Source organism: Petaurus breviceps, unplaced genomic scaffold, assembly GCF_028583685.1.
Source record: "Petaurus breviceps papuanus isolate PSGF00001 unplaced genomic scaffold, PetGlider_PUasm1.0 81, whole genome shotgun sequence".
Lineage (NCBI taxonomy): Eukaryota > Metazoa > Chordata > Mammalia > Diprotodontia > Petauridae > Petaurus > Petaurus breviceps.
Window position 1 is genome coordinate 3,917,794 of NW_027186546.1, and position 18,577 is coordinate 3,936,370.

The window sequence follows — 18,577 nt, forward strand, 5'->3', positions numbered from 1 at the left end:
CACACACACACACACACACACACACACACACACACACACACACACACTAGCCGTGTAACCTTGGGCAAGTTACTTAACCCCAATTGCCCTCCAAAAGACAAAACAACAACAACAACAAAGTGGGCAACAATGAATTTAGAAAGTATACAAACAAAAACCTCCATAATGAAACACAGTACCCATTATCCCGAGGAAGCTATGGGAAGATTAATACTTAATACATCGATACATCAAAAAGGATGAAGGGTCTAATGACTTTACTCAGATCACATGATAAATACTAAAAAGCCTCTGGAAATAATTCTGCAACAGTGACAACTTCATGGAACAAGATGAAAGCTGGCAACAGCGAAAGTCTCTTGAAAATTATTGAATGTAACTGACATTTGTTCATTTCTGTTTGGAACCTATGAAATGACTCAAGTAGAGGAGTGGAATCAAATAGCCTTTAATGGATGGCATCCACATAAACTCAATCACATTATGTCACCAAAGAGGTGACAAACAAATAATCAAGTGATGCATATTTGTTTACAGAAGTGTTTACAAGAATAGTGTAAAACTGGGGTGGCTAGGTGGCCGCAGTGAGTAAAGCACCAGCCCCGGAGTCAGGAGGACCGGAGTTCAGTTCCAGCCTCAAACACTTAACACCCACACAAAAAAAAATAGCCATGTAACCTTGGGCAAGTTACTTAACCCCAAATGCCCTCCAAAAAAGGCAAAAAAAAAAGAATAATGTAAAACTAAGTCCCTGCTACTAAAAATTGCATAAAGGACACCCTTAAGTATCTGGACTCATTGATTGATTGTAGGTTTTGCAAGGAAGTGGTAAAAACTGTGCAACATACTGCAGGTTGAAAGATCAAATGGGAATGTATTTATTATAAGCACAATTAACCTATGCTATTTGAGTTTATTTCTCCTAATTTAAAGATAGAGAAATGATTCTAGTTGCAGACCCTGGAATAAAGGGGGTTATTACAGTGCCGGGGCTGCATTCTGTCCTTGCCTTTTCTGAAGTTTCTAACATTAGAGTGCTAGAAGGAAAATTCAGGGCCTTCCCAAGCTTTGTCCTCCTTACCAACAAAACCTCATTTCCCACTACTCTTTAGTGCATGCAGAAGCTCTGCTACACCCAGCGCACGGCTGATTTATCACAGGCTATTACCAAATATCTTTAGCATCACCATGACCCACAGGTGGGACACTAATTACCAAGAGGGTTTTTAAGGGTCTTCTAGCTGCCGTCACTCATCAGGTCAGGAGGCAGATTGAAGATACCATCGTTTTATCGGCATAGGGAACCTCCTGAAAGAGTAAACTTCCTCTGCGATCAAAGCAGGTCTGTGCCTATACTTCCTGAGGTCTTAGTTGCCTGGGGCACTTAAGTGATCGGCCCGGGGTGAAATAGCCAGTTTGCGACTTGAACTCTACTTGTCCTAACTTTGGCCAGCTCTCTACAGCACAGTCCCTTTCACGGAAGGACATGGAGATGTGAAAATCGGCCCTTCCTTACACTCATTTTCTCATTATTACCTCTAAAAACTAGAGAATTATGTCCCACTCAGAGGAAGGGTAGCCTGGCCCCACGCAGTTGGCCCTAATTTGGTCCCACCTGCCCCTGATCACACCTTCAAACTCCATTTTCACACTTTTAGAAGATGGCGTCTGGAAAGCACCCCCAATGAAGCCAACTCAAGCTGGTGAGCTCATCCTAAGGTAAAGAGTTGAACCCCTGATTAGTGCTGGCCTTTTTTTTAATTTGCGGAAGGAAAGGGCCGCATCTCAGGGTGTGCTGCTGTCTCCCCTCGCTTGCAATTTTCTGGCAGTTGGAAGAAATGAGATAAAAATTCTCTGATTTTTGCATTGTCTAGGTTTCAATTTAGTGGAACACTCTGGCGATTCACTAAGGAAATGAGAAAGGGCAGCTGTAGGAAATGAAATTCATTTTCTTAGCAAGTGATAAAATCAGCATTTCCCAGTAATGCATTTCCACCACCAGCAAACTGCAATTTGTCCTGGAATTGTTTGCTAAAGGGGCTGTTAAAAACGTGAGTACCCTAACTGGAGCTTTAGGGAGAGAAAGGGGGAAGGGCGGGAGAGAGACAGACTGAGAGTGTGTGAGTTTCCCCCAGAAAAAAATGTAAGCTCCTTGAGGTCAAGAATTATTGCAATCACCTGATGAAAATGCTTGTTCAAAATGCCTGCTGTGCTCTGGGAGCTAGAGTTAAAAAGACAAAAATGAAACTTCTCTGACCTTAAGAACCTTACCTTCAATGGAGACTGGGGAGGGATGGAAACATGTACAAGCATATAAAAAAGACACACAAGATGATTCTGCTTCATTGGGTAAAAATTAACAATGTGCTGACCTCTAAGATCTGTTGCAACTTGAAATCTTTGTGTGTATTATCAGGCAGAACAATCTTTGTTCTTTGAGTGGTTGTTTTCTTGTTTATTGTTTGAGATGCTAGGATTAAGGTGTCTCCTGAAGTCTTAATATTGAAGATCTGTCATAGGCTTTCCTCTGGTATCAACCTAAGTTCCTGAAAAAAAAAGTCTTTCTATACTAAGATATGAATTAAAGTAACAAGTGCACAGGTATAGGAGTATGATGTTCCTCCATTAGTGATTGTGCAAATAACTTATTCTAAAGTCAAGGGACCTAAGAGTTTAAGGTTATGTCAGTATCAGCTCCTTGACTCTAGTGAAAACTATTTAGGTTCGTAGAAAGCAGAGTTGTTAAACATTTAGCATATCTAGGGCATGTTTCTGGAAATCATTTTAATTAATTTCTGATAACCTTCCATGGAAGGTAGATAGAAAGTGTCATCTTCCTGTTACAAAGCTAAACCTTAACAAGATTAATGGATACAGAGTCCACCATGAAGTACAGAGTTATGTCAGTAGAACGTAAGTTCCTTAAAGGCAGGCATTGGTTTCTTTTTTTTTTCTTTATATCTCTAGCACCTAGTGCGTAGTATGTGCTTGATTCATGAACTTAATTAAATTTAATTGAATGCACTGGGTAGCCCAAAAATAAGATCTGCCCTTTTCTAGTTCCATTGGAAAACAGGTTTTTTGGCTTTCCATCAATGAACAATCAACAAACATTTTAGTGACTAAATGTGTCAGACCCTGTGCTGTGTGTTGGGATAACAAAGAATGAAATAGTCGTCACTCTTAAGGAGTTTAAATTCTAACCAGAGGGACAAGTATATATAAATATATACACAATAAAGGTAAGGAGATTACATACAAATAGAGGGTAGCTTGTCAGGGCACTAGTATTTAGGGAAAGAGAATTGGAAAGGCTTTATATAGAAGGTGGTGGTTGAACTGTGCTTTGAAGAGTAAGAGAGGGATTCTGAATCAGAGATGAGAGAGTTCAAAAGGGAGATAAGGTGCTAAGTGTGAGGAACAAAGAGAAGGTCAGTTTGCCTGAATTATGGAATATAGAACAGAGAGTAATGACTAGTGACGCTTGGAAAGATAGGTTGATGCAGATGTTATTTATTATGTCATTATGAAAATATTGTGTATCTGGTAGTTTAGGAAAGGCCCTTGTATAAAAAAAAAGTCATTCCTAGCAATTTTCTAAAAATCACATTTGACTTTCTAAATATATATTACTAAGACATTTAACTCATTGATGACATAGTAAGTGCTGAGTGCTGAGTACTTGTTAGATATTACTGAAAACTTGGTTTTTTTAGAACCAGAAATATCACTATTCTCAGAAAGAAGTGAAAAAAAAAATACTGGACAACTTGCATTTCCCATGTTTTGAACACTGCCATGGAAGAAATGACATTGAGAGCAATATGAGTTTAACTAAAGGTTTCTTTGTAAAGCAAAATGTTTTGTACAATATTGACATGTTACATTATATTGTCTAAGTTGAAATTGAATTCCTATTTTTCTAAGTGTGTTTAAAAAATCAATTTCTTAAATTTATTAGCTTTTGATGGATGATACTCCCATGCATTGGTTTTAAAATGGAGAGTGAAATATGACACATGCTTTGGCCATAGAATAAAATTTTCAGTCATGCTAGGAAAGTAAGAGTTTCCTTTTCAAAGAGATTGGAGGGGCTGAAATTCCTTCCAGCTCAAAATTAATCCTTCTGTGTAGAGAATTGTCAGCTTAAATCATCCTACTATATCATTTATCTATATGTCCCTATAGAACAAGAAGCCCCGTTTCTTTTTTTCTTTATATAGCAACAGATTAATTTTTCTTATTTTTTAAAAATATATTTTATTGCTATCTTTGGGTTTTGCATCACTGACATTATAGCAAAGAACAAAAAAAGAGGAGAAAAACGTTCAGCAAAACTCATCAACACAATTAAGAAAGTTTGGGCATTATAGTGTCCCCTACCCTTGGTCCCCCATCCCTGCAAAGAAGGGAGAGAATTAGAAACATTGCTTCTGTAAGACATGGTAAACTGCTTTGGGCAATTGAGAATCTAAAATACCTCAACCTTATTTTTAAAAATCAACATACTTGCAAATGATTTATGGAAAAAACCTATGGGCCATTTTGAATGTATTAGGAAATAAGTCCCCTGCATGCCTACAGATTTTTAAAAATAAAACTTTTTAGCTTAGAAGTTTTTAGCCTTTCAATTTAATAAGTAGAGGAAATTAATATGGATTTATTAAGCCAATTTTAAAAATATGCCATGCCTTATTTGGATCTTTTTTTTTTTGCACCAGCTAAATTGGAATTGATTGGAATGTTGCTATACAACAGGAACTTTAATTTTTTTTTTTTTGCTTTTTTTGGAGGGAGGAGGGCAGGGCAATTTGGGGTTAAACTGGCTTGCCCAAGGTCACATGGCTAGTAAGTGTTATATGTCTGAAGCTGGATTTGAACTCAGGTCCTCCTGACTCCAGGGCCGGTGCTCTATTCACTGTACCACCTAGCCACCCCTCAGGAACTTTAATTTTTTTTGTCTTTATTAATTTGTTTGTTTACTTTTAGTTTACAAGATTTAGTACCACAATCCCTTGAGTTTCAAATTTTCTTCCCCTCCCTCTCCTAGGAACTTTAATTTTGACTTGTTAATGATGTTAACAATAAAGGTGACAATGATTCTGTGAATGTCACAGGAGACAAAATAAAGAACAGTAGGAAAATATAGATTAAAATAATTGGTTATATTGGTCTCTGTTACGATAGTAGTTCATGTATGTTAGATAGGCTCTTTTCATTTTTAAGTTTTTATTTTCTGTTCATTTTATTACCATTGATTTAATTACCACTCTGTATCCCATTATCCTAAGCATTAAGGTGGGACCCAGACACAAGAGCCACAAAACCCATGCAACCTGTTGTCTATAGCAGAGGTGTCTCTCTCAGGTTGACTGCCAGCTACAAGTCAGTCATTTGCAACTCTTCAGTGCAGCCTGAACCAGATTAAAATGTAATTGGGAAATGTTTGACAAAATAAATAAAAAATACAACACAACATAGTAGCTACCAGTCCATCCGCATCTGCCAGCTGGAAAGCTTTGCAGGTTCAGTGTAGCAGAACTGCGGGTTCCCTTTTAGTCTGGGATTACTGCTCTGGTTATTCCACTGAAGGCTTCAGACTGGACCAGAAGCTGGATCTAAGATCCTGCTCTGCTCCTGGGGCCAGAACTGCACAACTACTGCTTGCTTCTGAATGCGTTCCTTTCTAGGGACACAGTGTAAGGCCCACAACCCTTCTTTTTTTTTTTTCTTTCTCTCTTTTTTTATTTTTTAGTTTAAATCATTCATTTCCACAAGATTTTGAGTTACAAATTTTCTCCCCAATTTTTCCTATCCACCACCCCAAAACAGCATTCCCACTGAATATCACATCCCCCAATCTGCTCTCTTCCATATCTTCCCCCATTCCCCCTTTGACTTTCCAGTAGGGCACGGTAGATCTCTATGCCCCAGTGCCTGTATATCTCATTTCTCAGTTACATGTAAAATAATAATAATATGTATATATATTTAAACATTTGGTTTTAAAACTTTGGATTCCAGATTCAAGTAGCATTTATATCTTGGCTGATAATGGGAAAGTGTTTAACAGCTATACTTCCATAGCTACCAATTGATAAACATCTCTGGTAAATTGTTCTTGGGTTTTGTTTTTTTTTACTTTTTTTTTTTTGGAGGGCAATTGGGGTTAAGTGACTTGCCCAACATCACATGGCTAGTTTTTGTGTTAATGTCTGAGGCCGGATTTGAGCTCAGGTCCTCCTCACTCTAGGGTCAGTGCTCTATTCACTGCACCACCTAGCTGCCCCTCTGTTAAACTGTTGACTTTCCCATTTCTGGCATCCTGTCTTGTAAGAGCTGGAGCCTAATAGGTTGTCTTTTTAGCATACCTAACCTTACCATGAAATAGAATTACATCCTAATATTAGTTGTTTAAATCTAGAAATATAAGAACAATAGAAATTGAACTAAAAAAAAGCATTCTAGAGAATCTAACAGTATTGTTTCTATGCTTTCAAATTTGATTTAAGGATATATCATGTTTTGCTAAATTGATTCTAAGACCATGCCAATGTGTTAAAAACTCTTTTGCTTTTACCTGCATTTCAGAAATATTAGACACAGAGGAAAAAAGTCACCAATGGCTTCTGAAAGACAGGCAAAAAATAAACGTCATAATCCAGTGAAAAACATTTGTAGGAAGATCAAGATTATCCAGGAGAGGGACCAGTCTTCCCATCCTACAGTTCAGATGGTCAGATTTCATTCTAGGAATTTTGATAGTATTTACACTAATATGGAGGAAATTTTTGAAGAAACATTGAACAAGATGACAGTTGGACATTCTTGTGAACCAAAAGCTCACTTCTCAAGTCTTGAGAAAGCTGATGTTTCTGATCTTCAACCTTTGTCTTCTATCACTCAACATACCTCTCACCTGAGCTCTACTGAAAAGGCAACACATTCTTTCACTCTCCAAAGTCCTGAAGAGATCTTCAAGCCACAAACACCAACACACAAGTCTTTCACATCTCTGCTGAGAAACAGGAAGCTAACTTACAGCAATGAATTTAAAGACTTTCCTTGTGGAAATGATCTTACTACTTCAACACCTCATTTTCATTACACTTCTGATCAAAGCCCTGACCTTTCTTTGGTGGCAAGAAGGTTATCACTCAATGAAAGAGGTAAAAATTCTTTGAAATTTTTACTCTTTCAGATAAAGCATTCACCTTATATGATTACAAAATTCTTGAGGAAGAAAAAATACACAATTAAAGTTGGGCAGGGAAAAGGGTTCCTTCATATTTGCCTTTCAGTTTGTTTGTTTTTTTTAAAGCAATTGGAGTTAAGTAACTTGCTCAAGGTTACACGGCCAGTTTTTTTCTGGGTGTGGTGCTAAGTATCTGAGCCCAGATTCAGTCCCCAGGTCATCCCAACACTGAGGCCGGTGCTCTTACTCGCTATGCTACCTGGCCACCCTGCCTTTCAGTTTTTAATATTTATCTCTTTTTCCATGCCTAAAGTAAAAAATCTTACCTGAGGATCTGGAAGTTTATATCATAAGCTCCCTGGGGATAGGGACCATGCCTTAATTTTTGTTATTTTCCATTGCCTACCTAAGTGCTTAATGAATGATATAAAATGAAATATTTAAAGTTTTCAGTAATTTACTTAGAGAGGCATCATGGTAGTTAAGAGGTAATAAATAGAGAGTTGACCTTAAAGTAAAAAAAAAAAAACTTGCTTTCAAGTCTTGAACCAGATTGACTATATGACTCTAAGCAAATCATTTAACCTTTCAGTGGAATTAACAACTCTCTAAGACTATAAATTGCTGAAAAGGTATCTACCTGTTTTGATAGAGATGAGTTTCCTCACCTGGGAGTTTCCTATGCTAATGAAATCACTAATCTAGTACCTATCCCTGTTGTCCTCTACGACCAATTTAAAAAACAAATAGGTATTTTAAAGGCCAAATTAGAATGTTACCGTGGGAGAAATTAGGGGAAAATTGAGTCAAAATTCAGAGTAAGCTTAGCTGCTTTTTAGAAGCAACCACTTAACAAGTTCTGTGAATGAATATGAAATATGCTTGTGGGATTGTGTCATATTTTGTAAGTATTAAAAATATTTTAAGACAGATTACAGCTTTCTTTAGCTTGACCAGGACATAAAATAGAATAGTTTCACTTTCATTTTCATAGAATTTATTATGTGATATGGAATCGTGGGCCTTCTCTTAAATAGCAGTGGTGTTAATTTTAGAAAACTAACATTCTAGTGCCAGTCTGACTCGACCTCTTTTCTGGGTCTCATGTCACAGAATCACAGAATTTCAGAGGTAGAAGGAACCCAAGGGGCCATTATCCCTCTTCCAACCTTTGCTTAAAATGAAGCCACATGAATGAGTTGGACCAGTTCATGGCAATAATACTTGTATTGATCCACTGTGCTAAGCCTGAGCAAAAAAGAAAACGAAAAAGAAAAGTTTTCTGTAGCAAGGATCTTATGCTATCTCAGTCATCCTCTTATGTTCTTACACTAGATGCTCTTAACTAGGCCAGTGTCTGATTCTTCAGGGAACCCAGGACACATAATCACAGAATTTCCAAGCTGGAATTGGGGGGAGAGAGGGAATAAGCATTTATTAAACATCTATGTGGGGCCAAGCACTGTGCTAAGTGCCTTACAAATTGTAACTCATTTGATCCTGACAGCAAATCTGTGAGGTAGTTGCTGTAATTATATCTATTTTACAATTGAGGAAACTGAGGCAGTCAAAGTTTATGTGACTTGCTGAGGCCAAATTCAGTCTCAGGTCTTGCTGACAGCAGGCCTAGGCTTTATCTACTGTGTCACCTAATGCCTCTTCTGAAAGGACTTCAGCATCTATTCCAACATTTTACCCAAACAAGATCCCTTCTACATCTCTGAAAAGTTATCATCCAGTCTGGGTTCTGATGATAGGGAACCCAATATCATCCAAGGCTCTACTTCCAAATCAGTCTGGCTGTTAGGAATTTTTTTCTGAGATGTCAAGCTTAAATTTCTCTTTGAAATTTCTGTGTATTGCTCCTAATTCTACCTTCTGGTGCCCCTTTCAGAACATATGTAATCCTTCTGCATGACAGTCCATCAGATATTTGAAGAAACTCATTATGTCTTCTCTGAAGTCTTTTCTCCCCCTGGCTAAAATATCTGCATTTCCTTTAAAAATGATCTTTGTGTGCTATGAACTTGAGGCTTGTTACCAGTTTGGTTACCTTCCTCTAGATGTATTGCTGTGTCTAACTCTTCATGACCCCATTTGAGGTTTTCTTAGCAAAGATACTGCAGTGGTTTGCCATTTCCTTCTCCAGCCCATTTTATAGACAAGGAAACTGAAGCAAATAGGGTTAAATGACTTGCTCAGGGTCATAGAGCTAGTAAGTGTCTGAGGCCAGATTTGAACTTGGTAAGATATGTGATATGGAATAACTCCAAGCCCAGCCCTCTATCTACTATACCACCTACCTGCCCCTCTAGATGCTCTCTAGCTTATCAGATGTCCTGTAAAGTGGCATACAGAGCAGCAAGTTCCAGGTATCCTCCAGAATGTTAGTGATCCCTCACAGCCTTGTGTCCTTTTTCCCAATAACTGATTTTGCCTCTTCGTTTAATTTCTCCTCTACTGGTTCCTTCCCCTCTACCTATTAATATTGTCAAATCTCACCTATCCTAAAAACAATCTAATAAAATTGTCCCCTTTTCTTTAGTATGCCATCCTATAAATGTCCTTCCCTCTACAGTTAAGCTTCTTGAAAGAACAGCCCCATGCCTCTATTTCTTCACTAGTTAACTTACTTGTTTTTGTTTTTAAGCAATTGGGGTTAAGTAACTTGCTCAAGGTTACACGGCCAGTTATTTCTGGGTGTGGTACTGAGTATCTGAACCCGGATTTGATCCAGGTCATCCCAACACTGAAACCGGTGCTCTTACTCGCTGAGCCACCTGGCCACCCCTAAGCAATTGGGGTTAAATAACTTGCTCAAGGTTACACGGCCATGTGTTTCTGGGTGGGTGCTAAGTGTCTGAGCCCGGGATTCGATCTCCAGGTCTTCTCAACACTGGAGCCGGTGCTCTTACTCGCTGTGCTACCTGGCCGCCCCAGTTAACTTACTTGTAATGGAATTTCCATCCTTATTACTCTTCCTGATAGTTTGCTTCAATGTCATGATTGACATTGACATACTCTTCCTTAACAAAATCCAATGGCTTTTCTAGTTCCTCATTTTCTTGGAACTTTATGTAGCATTTAAACTATTGGTACTTTCTATACACACATTTCTTGCTTCTCTTCCTTCTTTTGGCTTCCATGACACTTTTCCAATTTTCTGTCACACTTTTCCTTTTCTTCCACTGGCTTATCTTTCTTTCCCCTACTCCCTTAGAAAGGGATGTCCTACTTTGGGGGGAATATTTTCTTCAGTGAGGTTTTATCCCCCTTTTGACATTGTCAGTTCTGCTTTTTAAGGAGTTATTTTCTTCAATAGATTGGGACTGGATATAAAGATTTTGGGGAGATATCTGCATAGGAGTGAAAAATGAAGGAGTGGAAATGGATAAGATCAAGAAAGGAGAGAGTATCAGGGGAAAACAAAAGAAGACTCAGATCCTTCAGGTCATTCACATGTGGGGGGCAAAGCCAAGATGATAGAGTAGAGGGAGCTCAACTCTTCCAACATTCCCCTCCAAACACTTTACAATAATGATTAAAAAATAAATTCTTGAGCAGCATAACCAATATATATTAGTATGTATGCATATCTGTATCTATCCTAGCCTGGCCACCACATTTTTTAAGGTGGAGGGCAGATAATTGATGAATTGGAGGTTTTTTTGTTTTGTTTTTGTGTTATAGATGAAGGACACTAGAATGGTAAGGTAACTATAGGCCATGTTATAAAATGCATTTGAAGGAACTTAAAATGTTTAGTCTAGAGAACAGAAGATACATAGAAGGGGAACACTCAATATCAGTCTTCAAGTATTTATACAAAAGGGAGTCAGATTAGTTATTCTTAACATAGAGTTAGGACCAAGAGGTTGAAGTCCCAAGGAAATATATTTTAGCTTAATGTTAGAACATTCTTGCCAGTAACTTGAACTATTTCCAAGTAGAATGGGCTGACTCTAGAGGTAGTAGATTCCTCCATCATTGAAGGCCTTCAAGTAGAAGTTTAAAAAAACACTTCTTGATGTTGTATAGTGGACATCTTGTTCAGATATGGGTTGGATCAGATGACCTCTGACATCCTACTGAGATGTGGAATTCTGTGATTCTTAGAAAAAAGTAACTGAAATCATCATTATTTTTTTTATCAATAGGACCAGAATTGAAACAAGGAACTGATGCTGATAAAGAAAATATGATCCAAAATGTTAGCCATATCTGTGAAGAACAACTACTAACAAGTATTTTTTATGATTGTGATAAAAACCACAGAGGTATGTTTAATTTTTTTCTGCTGTTACATATGATAGTGTACATTAACTCTGGAGTGCTTAGTTTTGGAGTGTTTTAAGTCAGGCTTGATTCAGGCTGTTCTAGTATTTTGTGTTTAGAATTGAAACAAAATAAGGTACTTACAGTCTACTAACTCAAAAGAGATTTATTTATTTAAACATATTAAGGAAAGAATATTTAGTAGGGATATAGCATTGATTCATTTGGGTTCAGCTTTTCTATTTCTATATTATTGTAATGGTAATGGTGATTTGAAGATCTCTGCTTTGAAGATATTCCCTGCCTCCTGATGGTCTGAATGCAATCACATGGAGCCTATGGTGGGAGGAGTTTGCTTAAGGGTGGAGTAGAGTCCACAGAAAGCTGGGAGTCAGAGCAGTTAGAGATGGAAGAAGGACAGGACACACCCAGGCAGACAGCTATGCTTGTGAGTGTTATAGGTTTTTGAGAAGGCTAAAGGATGTTGTGGCTCTCTGTGCTCCTATGGTATATTAACTTCTTTGCTACTATGATGAATTTGACTTTCTGGTTTTGGGATTAGTTTTTCTGGTGTCTCACATGTTTTGCTTCTGTCTTATATATGGAGAGTCTGTTATATTTTGTGATTGAGCACAATGCCAGCATATTTAGAGTCACCATTGGGGCGATGGGTATTGCACTGGCACTAAAATTGTCTGTCTGTGTGGATCTACCCCCCTCTGAGGAAAGAGTTCTTGACTCTTCATGTACTTCTTATATTTTGGACACTAGGAGTTTTCGCCATGCTTGGGCTTGAACAGGAGGTCCCTCATTCATCTATCTCTAGGGACCTCAGAGAGTTTCTGCTCATGGAAGAATATGCTGTCTCTTCTTTTTAACTTATTCAGCATAAACTCCACCCTTGCCCCACTCCCACCATTCCCAGTAAATCAACAAGGGTGCATTTGGTGTATTTGTCCATATCTCCAATTCCAGAAAGGTTTCTAGGTTCCTAGAAGGGGTCTAGCAGTATCCTTTCAAATGCCTCTCCCAGTGCCTTAAACTGAAGAACACTATTCAAGTCCAGGTGGCACCATTCCCAATGGTTTCACAAATGCTATAATAGAAAGTTACATTTAGTACTTCCAGCACAGTTCTTAGACAATTCAAAAAATACAGTAATTAGGAAAATTTTAGATCTACTGATAGGCCTGTAAATCACTATTGCCCCTCTCATTTAAAAATTACATAAATTCAGTAAATGACTGTTTGTAGCATATATCATCTTCAGGTTATAGTTCTTAAGGATGTAAATGTACATATGTTTTAGGCTGATGAATGCCCACAGTTCATCCTGTTATCTCCCCAGGGTCATTGGTAGACATGTTACCGTACAGAACCAACCCTGTTACAGAGGCCCCAGGTCATAGAATTTCTGAAGAGGGGTCTTCAGTTATCCCAGGTATACGTTCTTTCACATCAGAGATGTCCAACACAGGACTCCTGGGCCACATGCAGCTTGCAATACTCTTAAATATAGCCAGAACCAGATTAAAATGTAATTGGGAAATATTTAACATTATAAATAAAATAAAACAATATTACATTTTAAAACTAAGTCAATATGGAGCCTGCATTAGTGGTGCCCATTTCTGTTTGAGTTAAATGCCACTGTTGTACGTGATCCTTCCCTAATTCAATGAAGCTGTTGTGATTCAGTCCTTCAGCTATCACCAAGTGCTGCAGGCTAGGTTTTATACAGGTAGGTCAGAGATTCAGGATTAAAGATCCACATAATCCATCTGACTACTATTAAGAAAAGAAAGTTTGCTTAGTCATAACATGGAAAGTTTATTTAGCAAAAATGCAGCATTGATTCAATTGAGCAAGGTTTCCCTGCTTTTGCATTGACTGTACTGGCACACTAGTCAGAAGCATGTGTTAAGACTTAGAGAGAAGTTCCTAGTTTGTCCTGCACCAGATTTTATATGTAGGATACCAAGAAACTATAGCAATGTCCTGAGCTAATTAAATCTTTTTTTTTGTAAGAAGAGACTTCAAATATATCCCCCCCCCAATTAATTACATGTTAAAACACTTTAACATTTGGTTTTGGTTTTTTCTACATTTTTGAGCCTTAAATTTTATCCTTCCCTCCCACCCTCTCCTTTCCCCTTCCTGAGATGGCAAACAATTAGATATAGATTATATAAGTGCAATAATGTAAAACATTTCCATATTAGGCATCTTGTACAAGATTCAAATAAAAGAAAAAGAATGAAAGTGAAATATAGCATGCTTCAGTCTGTATTCAAATAAATATCAGTTCTTTCTTGGGAGGCAAATGGTATACTTCATCATTAGTCCTTTGGGATAGTCTTGGATCATTGTATTTCTGAGAATAGCTAAGTCATTCACAATTCATCATACAGTACTGCTGTTACTGAGTACAACATTCTTCTGGTTTTGTTCACTTTACTTTGCATCAGTTCATGTAAGTTTGTCCAGGTTTTTCTGAAATCATCCTGCTTGTCATTTCCTATAGCCCAATAATATTCTATCACAATCATATGCCACAGCTTATTTAGCCAATTGATGGGCTTCCCTTTGATTTCTAGCTAATTAAGTCTTGATGGTTTCATTACCTTTTTAGAGAAAAACTAGCTTAGTCTAGTGGCAGGAAACAATGTATATTTCTTCTACCCCCAATAAACCTCTCCCCATATTTGACTTGTAAAGTAAATTTTTTTAAACCTAAGGCTAGAAACTTACTTTCAGCCTTATTAACTTTCAATTTATTCTGTTTGTCTGTTACAGACAATTGAGAACTTTTGGATCCTGACTCTGTTATCCAGTATCTCAACTGTTCCTCCATCCTCTTATTTTATGTCATATGCAGATTGGCTAAACATGCTAAACATGCCTTCCTCCAAATCATTGTTAAAAATATTAAATAGCACAGGTCCAGAACAGATCCCTGGGGCATTCTACTTCTATATTGACACCAGGCTAAAAATGACCACTTTTTTCATCTAAGTCATTCAACCAGTTGTAACTCCACATAACTGTACTACTGTCTAAACAATCCATATATTTTCATTAATCTACCAATATGTCTTGAAAAGTTTTGTCAGATGCATCACTGAAATCTAGATACACTATGATTTGGGTATTCTCTCAAAAAAAAACCCCAAAAAACTAAGTATCTCAACTTATTCCTATTTACTCATAAAGATGAGTCTTAGCTATGTCCCCTCATGAGGGTAGGGGAGAGAGACAAAGGGAGGGTGGTCAGAAGCCTTTCTCACAATCTCTTTATATTACAAGGATACTGATGAACAATAAGAGATGGCTGCTAGTTATCCTTTATTCTCACCACAGGATCTGCCCTTTTTTAAATTTTTTATTTTAAAGCTATTGGGGTTAAGTAACTTGCTCAAGGTTACATGGCCAGTTATTTCTGGGTGTGGTGCTAAGTATCTGAGCCCGGATTCGATCCCAGGTCATCCTGACTCTGGGGCTGGAGCTCTTACTCACTGTGCTACCTGGCTGCCACAATCTGCCCTTCTTTTTTGACCCTAACTCTTTGATGACATAATTTACAGAGCTTCTCTTGCAGAACTCCTTTTTAATATGTAGCCTGCTCACACCCACCATGTGTTTTTCCATTGTCCTTATAGAAATCACCTATGTTTTTTTAGAGACCATAGTGTTCCATGACTTGCAGCCATACTAGATCACTGAAAGCATATTGGTGTTTTAAAATAATATTCCACTGAGGAGCTTGGAGTCACTAAAAGAACTTTGCCATTTCCCAAAGGCAATGCAACCAATTTTTCTCTTTTGGTTCAATTCTGTGCCCATTGCCCATTTTTACTGTCTTCAGATATGTGGACTGATGGATGAGTTCTGTCAGTTGTACAAGCATATCATACTTTGGACATTTTTCATTCATGTGTGATCATGTTTCCTGTGTAACCAAAGCATTTAGATGACATGACTTTTAGTTAGTGAGCTCGGAAGGGATAACATTCTGGAGACACAAAACATTAGGATTGAACTTCAATGGCATTGTGGTATTCATGAATCAAAGCATCTGGAGTTCCTCAGCATTGGTAGGGAAGCCTTTCTTTCCTTGTACTCTGTCCTGGATCTTTTCTATGGCCATGACAAACACCGACAAAAGCAAGATCTCCCTGTTCCGTGTCACATGTATGCTACCTCCACATTCAGAAATTCCAAAATCCCCTTATCTGACCATACTGTCTTGCTCAGATCTACATTTACATCTGCCTTCCCTTGCCAAACCCTTCTCTCGGTCCATGCTGTGACCTTCAATCCTTTGACCTCTCAGTTCTGTTGCAGGCCATCTCCTCTGCATTAACCTTAACATTCTTTTCAACAAATAGAATTAATTAATATGGATGAAATAATTATAATAATGTGTAATGACATAACACATTAGAATATAATAATTAGAGGATCAACAGATAACATTTTCTGTTAGCTTTCTAGGAATTTTGTATGATTTTGACATATGCATAGGGAAACACTTTGCTGAAAGATCACCAAAAAAGTAGCCTTTTGCTCTACCAAATAAAACAATTTTTATAGTCAATGAACAGCAAGTATAATGGGATCTTGCGTTTTCTTCATTTTCCTTTCATTTTTCTGTGGTATAGTCCGAACAGTCTAATAACTCTGTGAACAAAGGAAATGAAAGAGCTGTGTAGCCGTAGTTTTCACTGCTTCCTTTTCCATACCATCACTGTCAACATCTTCTTAGAGATATATTCTAGCATTTTGCTAGGAATTGAAGTCACTATCACTTGCCTATAGTTTGCAGATTCCAATCTCTTCCCCAAATGGACACATCTGCCCTTCTTAAATCACTTCTGCTTCTCAGTTTTACTTCTCTTGTGCATTTATTTCATTCAAACCTATTTGAGTATTTGTCTCATTCTTCTATTTGACTGCAGGTTCCTTGAGGACAGGAGCTTTTTTGATCTTTATGTCATTGGTTCCTAGAATATCACAGATGCTTAATGAATGTTTTCAGAAATGCATGTTGAAATTTTTGCCTTGAAGTTATTTTCTTTCTCCTTTCCAGAAGGCAAAGTAGCCGTTTCTAAATTAATGGATTATTTGAGACTTATAACTAACTGGGAGTCTGAAGACAATGACCTTGAAGAGCTATGGACCATGTTTGACCCTGAAAAGAGAGGCTTGTTCGTGGATTTGGAGACTTACCATACCGTTATGAAAGAATGGATAGCAGATTGTAGAAACAGATGGTAATTGGTGGCTCTTGCTGATAAGTGTTTTCATGAGTTTCTGCTTTAATTCCAATGACAGTTGATATATCTAACATTAATTTCTGTTTTGTGAGAAGCTAGTAAAATACTTTCGAGTGTTGCTTGGCTTTACAATTATCCTTTTGATAGAGTGACTAAGCAAATATCACCATTTTATATATATAAAAGAGCTGAACCAAAGGAGTTAAGTGAATTCATGATACTCTTTAACAGTAACAGGTTTTGAGGGGCTTCTACTATAACATCAGGGCTCTACTACTTTTAACTATAAGCAGCTAGATGGTACAGAGAAATGAATATTAAAACTGAAGTCAGGAAGACATGAATTTAAATCTAGCCATATACCTTCAGAGTTATAAAAACAGACCAAAAAATCTGTTTAAATTTTTTTTAGACTTATATTTGTAATTAAAAAAAAAACTGGAAACAATCTAACTGTCCAATGACAGGTGAATAGGTAAATTTCAGTGCAGTCATGTAAAAGAATACTAAAATGCAAATCAATATATTTCAAATGTGTAGAATATAAAGATTTTGGAAAGACCTTTGTGAAATAATACCAAACAGAAAAAGGCAGTACCAAAAGAACTACTTACACATATTGATCATGAAGAAAAATGAATGAGAGCGTATAGACAAAGAATTCTGATGGAGATTTAGGGGGAGTGACTGAAAAGATGGGGTATTTTATGCCTTAAAATTAATTTATTTGAACTTAAGTAACTGCAAATAAATAAGCTAGGTGGCGTAGTGAATAGAGCCCTGCATGTGGAGTCAGAAACACTCATCTTCCTGAGTTCAAATCTGGTCTCAGTCATTTACTAGCTGTGTGACCCCAGTCAAGTCACTTCATTCTGTTTGCCTCAGTTTCTCATCTGTAAAACGATCTAGAAAAAGAAATGGCAAACCACTCTAGTATCTTTGCCATGAAAACCCCAAATAGAGTCATGAAGAGTTGGACATGACTGAACAACAACAAACCTGTAAATAAAGTTAAGGAACTCCTTATGACATTTAGTGTTAACTTTCTAACAAATCATTTTTAAAAGAATGAGGATAAGATGGAAAGAGAAAAACAATATATATTTGTATGCTAAATGTGTAAGAAAAAAGTGGCATTTAGAGAGAAGTGTAAAATATGAAAGCAATAATGTACTTGAGAATTAGATAAGGTGATAAGACAGGGATACTAGTGTGAATTTCTTGTCATATTCAACTTCCATATTTATCTATCATCAACAGAGCTTAATTCTTCTGACTGTTCCAAATATATAAACTAAGCTTTTTTTCCCAAGCAGCTTAAATAAAGGATAAATCAACTGGAGTCAAAAGCATGGTGTATAGGTTATTGACAGTGGGTAACTGAAATAACAAAATAACTATTTGGAAATTATGTGCTTAGGTCTAAAATAAAAGAACAAATACATTGAATAGGAAATGTCATTTGAGCTACCAAAGTTTATTTTCTATGGGAATTAATCATTTTTTAACACTATACTAAAGATTTCTGTTATTCAGGTCCTTTTCTTCATGTTTTTCCTTCTGTCTTTTCTTCTTCTCCCTCCCCACTATCTGACTACTTAGATACTATCTGACTATTAGCACTTCACAAAGGGTTGAAGGGTTTAAAAAAATAGTCTGAGCATCAATATAGTCCATTTGGGTCCTTATTTCTGTCATTTGTAAATAGGTAATGAAGGAAGTTTATGCTTTTTGCTAAAATGATGAACTACTTAGAAGAGAACATTTTCACTTGAATGTCCCCATTCCTTAAGTTAACCTTATTGCTGTCTTATCTTCCAAAACCATTCCC

General features: G+C 37.1%; 2 protein-coding genes across 2 annotated transcripts in view; one reads left to right on the forward strand and one right to left on the reverse strand.

The window, feature by feature from the left end:
* The window catches only part of LOC138176110 (branched-chain-amino-acid aminotransferase, cytosolic-like), a 261,292-nt gene that overhangs the window by 187,226 nt on the left and 55,489 nt on the right, over positions 1 to 18,577 (reverse strand). The gene's annotated exons all lie outside the window — the stretch shown is intronic.
* LOC138176091 (inositol 1,4,5-triphosphate receptor associated 2-like) overlaps positions 6,623 to 18,577 on the forward strand; it is a 116,194-nt gene continuing 104,239 nt past the window's right edge. The window contains exons 1-3 of the mRNA XM_069106817.1: positions 6,623 to 7,169; positions 11,353 to 11,472; positions 16,560 to 16,743. Coding sequence (XP_068962918.1) covers positions 6,623 to 7,169; positions 11,353 to 11,472; positions 16,560 to 16,743 — 851 coding nt within the window. The remainder of the gene's footprint in view (positions 7,170 to 11,352; positions 11,473 to 16,559; positions 16,744 to 18,577) is intronic.